At 38.6% G+C, this 12,278-nt stretch overlaps 1 protein-coding gene across 1 annotated transcript; it reads right to left on the reverse strand.

Moving 5' to 3' along the window:
* Positions 1-26: 26 nt before the first annotated feature.
* LOC127509476 (cytochrome P450 2K1-like) lies at positions 27-11,388 on the reverse strand. Its single transcript, XM_051888267.1, has 9 exons — positions 11,111-11,388; positions 10,874-11,036; positions 5,975-6,124; positions 5,727-5,887; positions 5,443-5,622; positions 1,474-1,603; positions 1,183-1,367; positions 962-1,103; positions 27-870 (listed from the first exon to the last, which is right to left on the reverse strand). Exons 1-9 carry the CDS (start codon positions 11,354-11,356, stop codon positions 683-685), a joined length of 1,545 nt encoding a protein of 514 aa, XP_051744227.1. The 5' UTR covers positions 11,357-11,388; the 3' UTR covers positions 27-682.
* Positions 11,389-12,278: the final 890 nt, after the last annotated feature.

The following is a 12,278-nucleotide window of genomic DNA, read 5'->3' on the forward strand; positions in this document are numbered from 1 at the left end:
ATTAAACTAACAGGTCCAGAAAAAAAGAATCATTGACAAGGCTTTTGTATGTCAAATATGTTTTCATTAATGTGGAATAATAGCATAAAATCTGTCAAATTGCAAAGATTAACAGAGCATTTTTATCTTGCAAGACATTTTGTGTTGTTCCAGCAAATCAGAAACAATTTGATACATTTTTATCCACCAGTAAACAGACTAATGTTCAGCACGCTGGTTAGCATGGCTCAGTTAGTAGACCTCGCAATTACAAATTTCAGCATAGATGAGAATATAAGTGAGAAACAAAATTATATTAAGCAAAAAGTTTATTTTAAGAAAATATATCTTGGAGATTATCCTTTTTTATTTCACTTCAATTTTTTATTATTTAAAATCGAATCTTGTCTTACATAGTTGTGCTTATGTTATTTTATTAAAGGAGGTTCATTTTTGTGTGAAAACAAAACATACATTTTTTTTTAATTACCTTTTTTATGATAAAATTTAACATAAAAAATTTAACAAACACAGAATGCACCTGCTGCTCAAGGAGTTTTATGCAATAAAAAAGTCAGAAGTGATTTTGCAGAAGGTTTGCAAGTTTTTCACATATTTACATTTTGTGAATTTAATCAGAACAAATGCCAGTTCTTATTTAAAATGAGGTAAAATATATTGTTTCTGTTTTGATCATCCAGTATCAGGAGCGTCTGATAGCACACAGCTTGTGTGGGGACGGATTCAACGTGACTCCGACTATTCCTTTGAGATCCAGGTCATCTCCAGACACTCCAGGTGGAGTTGTGAAGCGGTAGCTCTGAAGGAGGGAAGTGAAGAACAGGAAGAGCTCCATACTGGCCAAACTCTCTCCCAAACAAATCCTTCGACCTGAGAGAGAGAGAGAGAAAGACAAACTGTGTTTAATTTCAAGTCAAATGATTATTTCCTCAAAACACTGGGAGCTTAGATTTGAGTGTACCTGCAGAAAAGGGCATGAAAGCATCTCTCTTGACAAACTGGCCCTTCTCATCTAGGAAGTGTTCTGGGTAAAAGCTGTTCGGTTTCTCCCATTCGTTTGGATCCTTCAGAACAGACGTCAGCAGAGGAATGACAGGGGTACCCTAGAAAATGGAGAAAAGACGATGTTCAAGATGCACATAGTATCTTTTCTAGACCTACATATTTATTCTTCTGACTGACCTTTTTGATGAAGTATCCATTGAAGTGAACATCACAGCTGGTCTTATGAGGGAGACTCATGGGCACTATGTTGGCCAGCCTCTGAGTTTCATGAATCACAGCGTCTGTATACGGCAATTTCTTCCTGTCGTCCACCACTGGCTGACGTCGACCGATCACTCCGTCAATCTCGTCCTGAACTCGATCTGCATTATGGCATATTTTTGTGTTTTATGACTCAAATTAATTCAGCTAATGTGGGAAAAAATACACATCAGCATGGGAACAAACACTTCACATTACTGTTTTTACCCTGTATATGAGGGTATTTGGCCATGAGCATCAAACCCCAGCGCAGAGTCGTTCCTGTTGTGTCAGTACCAGCAGCAAACAGATTTCCCACTGTTGCAAGAAGATTCTCCTGGTGAAAGTGCGAGTCCTTCTTGCCGGATTGCTGACAAGTACAAATCCACAAAGCACAAATTTATCCTGTTTACTAAAATACTGAGGAAAAAAATTACAGTTAGAAAATTGAAACAATAAAATTCATGTAGTTGTAGTTTAAGAACCAAAATCCAAGTTACAAGCAAAAACATTTTTCCCATTTTCTAACTGTTACCATTGGCATATGATGCAACAAGGATTGAAAAAGTCAAGAGATTTTACTATTGAATTACTAATATGTAACACATTACAACAAGGTCTCATTACCCAGATAGCAAGCTACCATTGAAATGATGTTAAGACGATATTTGTTATAGGCGTATGCTGAAAGATGAGGCGAGCACGGAGATCCACAATAACAACGGGGTTTATTCACAATAACAGGAACACAGGAACAACATACACCTCTATGTAAACAAGAGAACAGACAAGGAGTGCAGGGAAAGTGTCCAACTTAAAGGGAGTGCTGACGAGGTACAACAGGTGCAGGGAATCCAGGGAGATGGCAGGAAGACTGATGAGGGAAGTGAAGACAGGTGTGCGGAACAGGAGGATGCTGGGAACTGGAGTCCGGGAAGGCGTGAATGTAACATTACCTCCCCCTCCCCGGAAGGCGTGTCCTCACGCCTCAGATGAAACAGCGGGGGGGCCTGGAGACCTACAGGCAGGTGTGGGGGGTGCAGGTGGGTGCGGAGGTCTCCAGGGCGGTACTAGGTCCTCGGCCGTCATGGCGGGTCTAGAGCCAGGGATGGCCACGGCGGGTCTGGAGCCAGGGATGGCCACGGCGGGTCTGGAGCCAGGGATGGCCACGGCGGGTCAGGAGCAGTAGGCGGCCACGGCGGGTCAGGAGCTGTGGATGGCCAAGACGGGTCAAGAGTCTCAGGTGGCCGAGACGGGTCAGAGGCCGTGGTCGGCCATGGCAGGTCTCCAAGCCCACCCCCATCTTTCCCACCCACGGGTACCCTTCCCCCCAAAAAAAATTATTTGGGAGACTCAGGGGTTCGAAGGGCTCATGGGCTACTGGAGCGGGCTCGGCAGAGCATGGAGCCAGGTCGAAGGGACTGGGAGCTGGTTCAACCCAAAAGTCTATTAACCAGTCCTTTTCTTCTAAAACTGGAGTTTTGGGCTGATTTGCGGCAGAAAACTCAGGAAACTGGGACTGCACGGAGGCAGAAATCTCAGGGAACTGGGACTGCACGGAGGCAGAATTCTCAGGAAACTGGGGCTGCACGGAGGCAGAAAACTCAGGAAACTGGGGCTGCACGGAGGCAGAAATCTCAGGAAACTGGGGCTGCACGGAGGCAGAAATCTCAGGAAACTGGGGCTGTACGGCCTTCTTTTTCCTCTTTGGCCGTTTGGGCCCAGCGGAGGATCTTTCTCTGGCCATGCAGTGTTTTGGGTCCAGCAGGACACCGGGGAAAAGCTCACTGGAGGGGCATGCGGAGGAAAATGGAGATTGACGAACCGGCCAGGCCACCCATGTTTCTGGGGGAACTGGACGAGGATCGCACGATTTATCAAGAACCTCTGCGATAACAAACTTAGAACAATTTAAAGACAAAATCAGATTAATTGTATCGCCTAAGGAAAAATAACCGGCAGGTTCTTTAAAACGGATCGTGCTCTCGTCCAGCCCCTCCAGAAAAAGGGCGTTTAAACAGGCATCTGGCCAATTCGTCAGATAAGCCAACTCGACAAACTCCTCCACATACCTCTCCAGCGAACGACCGTCCTGCAGGAGCCCAACTAGGCGATCCGAGACCGAAGCTGGCGTGGGAGGCATGGGAGAAGCAGGAACTTCAGAAATGTAAAATAGTCCCATCCTTAGTTGTAGATCTCCAGCGGTTTAGGTCTGTTCTTCTGTTATAGGCGTATGCTGAAAGATGAGGCGAGCACGGAGATCCACAATAACAACGGGGTTTATTCACAATAACAGGAACACAGGAACAACATACACCTCTAAGTAAACAAGAGAACAGACAAGGAGTGCAGGGAAAGTGTCCAACTTAAAGGGAGTGCTGACGAGGTACAACAGGTGCAGGGAATCTGGGGAGATGGCGGGAAGACTGATGAAGGAAGTGAAGACAGGTGTGCGGAACAGGAGGATGCTGGGAACTGGAGTCCGGGAAGGCGTGAATGTAACAATATTAATGTGTCAATGTTAACCGCATTGAATCAATATCATTTTTGCACCCACAATTAATGTTGAAAAAAAATTTCTGCAAAAAATCAATGGTAATGGCATTGAATCAAGGTTACAATGTGATGTTGGTTCAACAGCATGCTTGCACTCTCAGAAAATGAAACACAACAACTACAATTGACTTAACACAGCCTAAAATTAACTGAAAATAAAAGAAGACAATAAATCTCTCAAGATCTCAGCAGAGGAAGATTAAACAACTCAAAAAAGAGCAGCTTCACTTATTACTAACCAGTTTGACTTTATTTATGTCATTCATATTCAGAAGTTCTTTTTGAGAATTAACAGAGGTTTAGATGTTGATGTTTTATTAAAAATGTCACCATTATGGTGATCAGTGTTTCATTTAGTTGGCCAGTTTGACTCTTGGCTTTTTGTCAGTTTGTGGTCTTCATAAAAGTGTTTATCCAAACACATAATTTGTTGCAAAGAAAACCAAAAACAAAGATGATCAAGTCATATAGTTTTCAACATAAAGTAGAATAATTTGCTAATCTTATCCCTAAACCAAAAGTAGTTATTTGTTATTAACAGATTATAATCACAAACATTACTTTCTTGCCACAGATCATTCTGAATTATGACTTTTAAAATATAGTAGTCAACATTTGAAGTGGATCAAAACCTTTCATCAAAGTTGTCCTAAAACCTTCTTCTTAGGACAACTTTGATGAACTTTTTTGATCCACTTCAAATGTTGACTACTGTACATTATGGGAAAAAAGATATTTAGACACACAGACATCATGAATCAGGATTTGAATCTCAACAATGGTGACATGCTTCATGCTGCAATGCATGCTGGAAGTCATGAGACGTCATATTACCTGATCATCTTTGTTTCTGGCTTTCTTTGCAACAAAGTATGTGTTTAGGCTCACATAAAAAGCCAAGAGTCAAACTGCCCAAATAACACACTGATCACCATAATGATGACATTTTCAATAAAACATTTTCAATAAAACATCAACATCTAAACCTCTGTTAAATTCTCAAAAAGAACTTCTGTAGATGGCAGAAATAAAGTCAATCTAATTGGTATTAAGTGAAGCTGCTCTTTTGGAGTTGATTAATCGTCCTCTACTGAGATCTTGAGAGATTTATTGTCTTCTTTTATTTGGAGTTGATTTCAGGCTGTGTGGCTTTAAGTCAGTTGTAGTTGCTGTGTTTCATTTTCTGAGAGTGCAAGCATGATGTTGAATTAACATCACATTTTAACATTGATTCAATGCAATTACCATTGATTTTTTTTAAAATTTCAACATTTTTTAAAATTAATTATGGGTGCAAAAGTGATATTGATTCAATGTGGTTAACATTGACACATTAACATTGATTTAACATTATTTCGATGGTTGCTTGCTATCTGGGTAGTTAGCATTAAGTATCACTAAGTAGCATTTAGAAATATTTTTCATTGTTAGTTCATGTTAACTAATTTAGTTAACTAATGGTTACAAATGGAACCTTATTGTAAAGTGTCACCAAATATATTTAATTTTAGCATATTTTGTGCATAATTCATTTTAATTTAATAACTAAGTCCAATAATTAAAAAAATAATTACATTTAATAAACGAGCTGATGATTACATTTTACTTCCTGCTGTATATGCAACAGGGTGATTTCCGTACCTCATCACTCTGTTTGCGGATGAGAAAGGAGTCGACAAATCCTCTGCGGTCCTGTGGATTCAGAGTCTCCAGCAGCCCATTGATCAACTTAGTCATTTCTGCTCTATTTTTCAACACATTTCTGACAATAATCCTTTTGCTGTTGAGGAACGGACCCAACCACGGAAATGTATTGTAAAGCTACAAGTACACATAGAGAAAGATATGGATGTATTCATGATTAAAAAAAAAGAAATTAAAGTCATCCAAATTTTCTCTTTAACATACAGTAAAACATACTTTACCATCATAGAAGCCGATCCACTAATCTGAATATTTTCATTTGTCCTGTCGACCATTTCTGTGAATCGAGGGTCTGTGTATTCAAATCTGCTGCCGTACACAATAGATGAGATGATGTTTGACACAGCGTAGTTCACAGGCTGTGTTGTGTCGAAGGCTTTCCCTGTGAAGAGAAAACAAATGTCTCTCAAGGGATCCTTTAAACTAAGAGCATGATTGCAGATGTCCATAAATGTGTTTCAGCGTGTACCTTCAAACTTATCAAACTCTCCTTTCAGATACTGAATCTCCTCTATGATTTTCTCTTCACTTCCTCTCTTGCCCATCCCGAAGTCCCGCAGGTTGCTGAGAGCGAATCGTCGCATCTCTTTCCAGTTCTCTCCATTGGAAAAGAGGATTCCTGATCAACACAGACAGAACCATCTGATCACAAGTCTAGAAATTAGAAAGTCTGGGAAATTTTCAAACCTTTCCCAATCAGACTTTTTTGTACTAAGCTGTGGGCTGCAATAAACTCCAATGGCAGAAGAGCAACAATAAGCAGAAAACTAACCAACATAATAAGATGGCTGCACCACTTTAATTTTTGCTCCATAACAAACCATATAGGACTCAACACATTTGTATGGTAAATTAAGAACTGATTTAAATGCAAACACAGCATTCAGTTATTCTTACCATGACCATCGGTAACTATCCTGAAACCAGGTGTAATGTCTCTCTCCCCAAACTCATCTGCATAGTTCACAAGAGCTTCTTTAACAGTTTTGTGTCCAACTAGTACCACAACTTTTTTAGGACCCAAAAACACTTGGTAAACATTCCCATAGGTTCTGGACAGCTGGAGGACACAGAGAAGGACATCTGTTAAAATGTACTATAATAGTTTAAATGTATCTATGTCAAGTTCTCACCTCACAAAGGGTGTCAAAGGGTCTCGTGAGGTCAAGGGTCAGCAGGTTCCCCAGCAGTGGCAGAGGTTTGGGTCCCGGTGGCTCGATTTTCCCCTCTTTCTGAGATCTAGAGTCACAGGTAAGTCGATATAAAACCATTAACAAAAGAAAAGCACCCAGTAATGTAACTGTGCTGGAAAAATTCAGCATTGATTCAACAACAGCCATTTTTTAAGGCTGCGCAAATGTTCTGCTGCTTTCAAACCCTTGTAATGCATACATATGGGAGAAACCTCAATTAAATCCATGGAGAATTTATCCTTCAAAACAAGGTAGCCATGAGAATACAGTGCTGTTATGGTTGCAACAGCATCCAGGTGAGTCGTGAGTCATGACAATGAATTAATGAACATTAAATTAGTACTAAGGCCACAGAACAAGCAAGTTAAAGAATAATACACATAATACAAACTTTTTGTTTTGTATGATATATACAAAGATATTTGGATTTATTGGGCTAGGCATACAGTTGCATGAGTATTTAATCTGTTATTGGTAAGCAGTTTCAACTGTAACTTGCTGCTATTTTTTTCTTCCACCACTTGCACACTATAAAAACCCTCCCTCCAAAGACCTGCCAGCCAACCCAATGTAAGCAAACCTGAACATTCACAATGATTCAATGATTTACAGACAGTGCTTCTGATTGGCTACAAAAAGTCTGGGCCACACCCCAACTATTTATTTTCTTGTGCTATCCCAGACACAGGTTTTAATGATATTTTATGCATGATATAAGCATTTTCTTACAGCACCATCAAAATGTAACTAATTCAGACTAATTAAACCAGTTCACTTTCCTTCTAGAATTTACCTATAGCTGAATTAATTTAAGCTAATAATCACACAACTTTGAGTTGTGTTTCTTTGCACTTAGGAAATAAATGATAGCTTATATAACACTTATCTTGGATTTGAGCCAGCTAAGTAACACAATGTACACCAAACTGATCTGATAGGACACTTCATACAAATCCATTACTTTTTACCGTAAGAGGTTTATTTTGTCCTTTATCCCACTTATTGCACGATTACTCACCAAATAAATAGACAAATGGGTTTGGAATATTAATTCAAGTTTGAACCTATTATCTTAACATTGCCACTAGATTAAAAGAAATTAGTCCATGACAATGTACAAAATGGTGTGATACTAAACATGTCAGATGAGCGAACAGCGTTGACTTTTATGGACGAAGACGAATAAGAAAATGTCAGACCACTGGATGGGTGATTGTGTCTCTCTCTCTCTCTTATATATATATAAAAGAACCTAATTTCAGTGACCATTTTATGAAGAAACAATAACTTTATTTGTGAGTTTCAGGTCTTTTTGTTCTCTAATCATGTAAAGTTTCATAGATTACTGGTTGTAATACATATGACCAATTGGAATGATTTTGAATGAGAAATTTTAATAAATTATAAACTGACAATACATGCAAGTACTGAATTAATAGCTTAAGATCCAAACAAGACTGAATTGAGTGTAACAGAACTGACTAACTACTGATCTACAGTAAACAAAACATGCCATGGTATACACACTCAGATATATAAACGGCTGATAATGCTTCAGTCAGATTTTCATTCAGGGCATTAACAATCGTATAGTTTACAGCAGGTCATCTGTCAAATTCAATTTCAGTTCAATATTTTAAGAGGCATTTAAAATTCATAGCAAATGGCAAAACAACCAGCGAAGTCATTAAATTATTTGCTCTTATTTTCGATTAAGCGCATTTGATCACAATGCATAAAATTAGTGCAACAACGATCCCAGTTCTTATTTAGATAAGGAGAGATTATTTGTTTCTGTGTTTTCTTCTAAGGACTGATGAAATTTTCTTGGATCAGGAGCGTCTGATTGCACACAGCTTGTGTGGGGATGGATTCAACGTGACCCCGACTATTCCTTTGAGATCCAGATCATCTCCAGACACTCCAGGTGGAGTTGTGAAGCGGTAGCTCTGAAGGAGGGAAGTGAAGAACAGGAAGAGCTCCATCCTGGCCAAACTCTCTCCCAAACAAACCCTTCGACCTGAGAGAGAAAGCATTTATAATCAACATTTATCTTTTTTTTTTAATTGAGCTTTTGCAATACATTAATGGAATTGTTTATCTGTTGAGCATACATGCAAAGCTGCTTTATACCCGGGTGAAAAAAAAGTACACTTCCATAATGTACTTAAAGTGCTATATTTTCACGCACTAATTTTGCACTTAAATGGTTAGTTCACCCAGAAATGAAAATTATGTCATTAATTACTCACCCTCATGTCGTTCCACACCCGTAAGACCTTCGTTCATCTTCAGAACACAAATTAAGATATTTTTGATAAAATCCGATGGCTCAGTGAGGCCTGCATCGCCAGCAATAACACTCCCTATTTCAATGCCCAGAAAGCTAATAAAAACATATTTAAAACAGTTCATGTGACTACAGAGGTTCAACCTTAATATTATAAAGCAACGAGAATACTTTTTGTGTGCCAAAAATAACAAAACAGCAACTTTATTCAACAATATCTAGTGATGGGCGATTTCAAAACACTGCTTCATGAAGCTTCAAAGCTTTTTCGTTTCTCATTTGTTTCGAATCAGTGGTTTGGAGCACGTATTAAACTGCCAAAGTCACGTGAACTATTGAAGTTTCAAAACACTTATGATGTAATGAAGCTTTGTTTACTAAAATCATGGGATTTTGGCGCTCTGAACCACTGATTCGAAACAAATGATTCATAATTTTCATTTTTGGGTGAACTAACCCTTTAATATGCAAAACAATTCTTCTTTAGTACTTCTTAAGGTAATCTTAAGAACACCTAAGTGTACTCAATTGTGCTATTTTGAGACACCATGAATATGAACTAAAATGTGCTTTTAACATACTATCTCTGTATTAAAACATTTATTTAGTTACCACTTGTAGTACATTTGAACCTGTGTATGAAAAGAAAGTGTATGAAAGATGGGTTCAAGTGTTGCTTTTGTGTTCAACAGAAGAAAGAAACTCATACAGGTTTGGAACAACATAAGGGTGAGTAAATTATGACAGAATTTTAATTTTTGGGTGAACTATCCCTTTAAAATGTTGACTAGGCAGCTACTCACCAGGTTTAGGAACAGAAATAATGGGAACTAAAGTTTCACTGTACCTGCAGAAAAGGGCATGAAAGCATCTCTTTTGACAAACTGGCCCTTCTCATCTAGGAAGTGTTCTGGGTAAAAGCTGTTCGGTTTCTCCCATTCGCTTTCCCTGTGAAGAGCAAACAAATGTCTCTCAGTGGATCCTTTAAACTAAGAGCATGATTGCAGATGTCCGTAAATGTGTTTCAGCGTGTACCTTCAAACTTATCAAACCCTCCTTTCAGATGCTGAATTTCCTCTATGATTTTCTCTTCACTTCCTCTCTTGCCCATCCCGAAGTCCCACAGGTTGCTGAGAGCGAAGCGTCTCATCTCTTTCCAGTTCTCTCCATTGGAAAAAAGGATTCCTGATCAACACAAAACCAGAAAGTACTAGTAACACTACAAGCCACATCTATTGGTAGTTATTAGTAAACCTGTTGTCACCATGAATTGTGGTCATAATTTTGTGTTTGGTGTCTACCATTTTGAAAGCTCTAAACTGCTTTATTTTTCTGCTTATTTCTGCCAAGATGTGGATAAGGACGGTGACTGTTTTTTGAGACACTGAAGGGAGCAAGGTGTAGTCAGCGATGCACATAATAAAAGCGTAAAAAAGAACTGCCCAACTGATTCATTTGAGTGAGTCATTTACGCAGGAACTGCTCTGATCGATTCAAACTCATACTGATAATTTGTAGTTTCAGTGAATCAGACGGATTTAAAAGAACCGATTCAAAAGAGTCAGTTTTTCCCAAATCATTTGAAGAATTCACTTAATGTGATTCAGTCATTATTATTAAATTATTTATGTTAGTTGCCAAGGGAAAATTTCTCATTATTGTTTAAGTTTGATATTTGATATTTAATTTTATTTCAGCTTTAATTCAATTACAGAAGTTAATTAACAATAACAACACTTTATTGCTTAAATATCACAGTGTTTTATTGTTCAAATAACATTGATTTTATTGATTAAATAGCTATAAAAATGTTACATTTTATTCACAATATTTCAGCAATACAGAATTATCGCCTTTTTAAATAACAGTATTCAGTTGATCTTACCATGTCCTTTGGATACTATCCAGAATCCAGGCATAATATCCCGGTCCTTAAACTCTTCTGCATAGTTCACAAGTGCTTGTTTAACTGTTTTGTATCCAACTAGTACCAAAACTTTTTTAGGACCATAAAACACTTGGAACATATTTCCATATGTTTTGGACAGCTGAAGGACACAGAGAGAGACAAACCTCAGAATGTTACTATCACTGTTTAAATGTGTTCATGCCAAGTTCTCACCTCACAAAAGGCGTCAAAGGGTCTCTTGAGGTCAAGGGTCAGCAGGTTCCCCAGCAGCGGCAGTGGTTTGGGTCCCGGTGGCTCTTTCCCCTCTTTCTGAGATCTGGATCCAGAGGAAAGCGAATACAAAACCAGAATCAACAGCAAAGCGCCCAGTAATGTACCTGCGCTGAGAAACTGCAGAAGTGACTCGATTACAGCCATTTTACAATCCTTAACTGCTAAACATCTACCAGATGCAACCATAAGCTTTTATATGGGAGGGCTGTCATGTGATTCTGCTGGAAATTATACTTTATATCAAAATAACTAGAGGGTTTGTATGATTTTTCTAGTGGGGTCCAAAAGTCTAAGAACATATTCAAAATTTGGGATTCAAAGTATTAATTAAACCTGGAAATGAACAGAACGTTCCCTAACCACTGCCAATTTTCTTTAACAGTTAATCATTGTATTGCTAACATTGTGCTGTAGTAATCTGTTTAAATCTGTGGCCATTATTGTACGTAGCTAGATAATATTTAGCACCTTGCTTGTTTGCTGTTTTCTGTAAAGCTGTTTTGAAAAGATATGTGTACTGTGTTTGATTGGCTGCCACCAAATTTCAAACACATCAATGAACTCCACATGACCAATGAATCAGTGTGAAAAATGTCACTACAGTTCTGTTGGTCACATTTTAAAAATTGTTTTGAAAGAAAGATTGAGTTGTTACCAAATATCTGCTTGATTCATAAACCATGTCTAATATCTCTGTATACAAACTAACAAGTGCTTCTTTAACGGTTTTAAATTGTACCCAACTAGGACCACAACTTTTTGGGGACCCAAAGGTGCTCTGACTGCCTCAAGACCAGCCGAACACAGTGAGTGTGTGTTAGAAATCAGGAATGGTGAGAGAACATTGTGCTTGGTACATTTTTGTCTTCAAACCAAACTTGGGTCTTTAGCTGACAAAGTTTAAATCCCGTCTGGCTAGCGAGCTTCCCATAATATTCACGCATTAGGTCAGTAGGCGGAAAGTGGGCAGTCTTTTGTGGCGGTTCGAACACATTCGACCACATGAGTGTTTACAATGAGTGAATGCATTTTCCACTACCTCTGGAAGTGGTCAAAAGTGGACAAGCTCAAAACATTTTAGACCCTGTTTACACCTGTATTTTGTGCT

Source organism: Ctenopharyngodon idella, chromosome 3 (assembly GCF_019924925.1).
Source record: "Ctenopharyngodon idella isolate HZGC_01 chromosome 3, HZGC01, whole genome shotgun sequence".
NCBI classification, from domain to species: domain Eukaryota; kingdom Metazoa; phylum Chordata; class Actinopteri; order Cypriniformes; family Xenocyprididae; genus Ctenopharyngodon; species Ctenopharyngodon idella.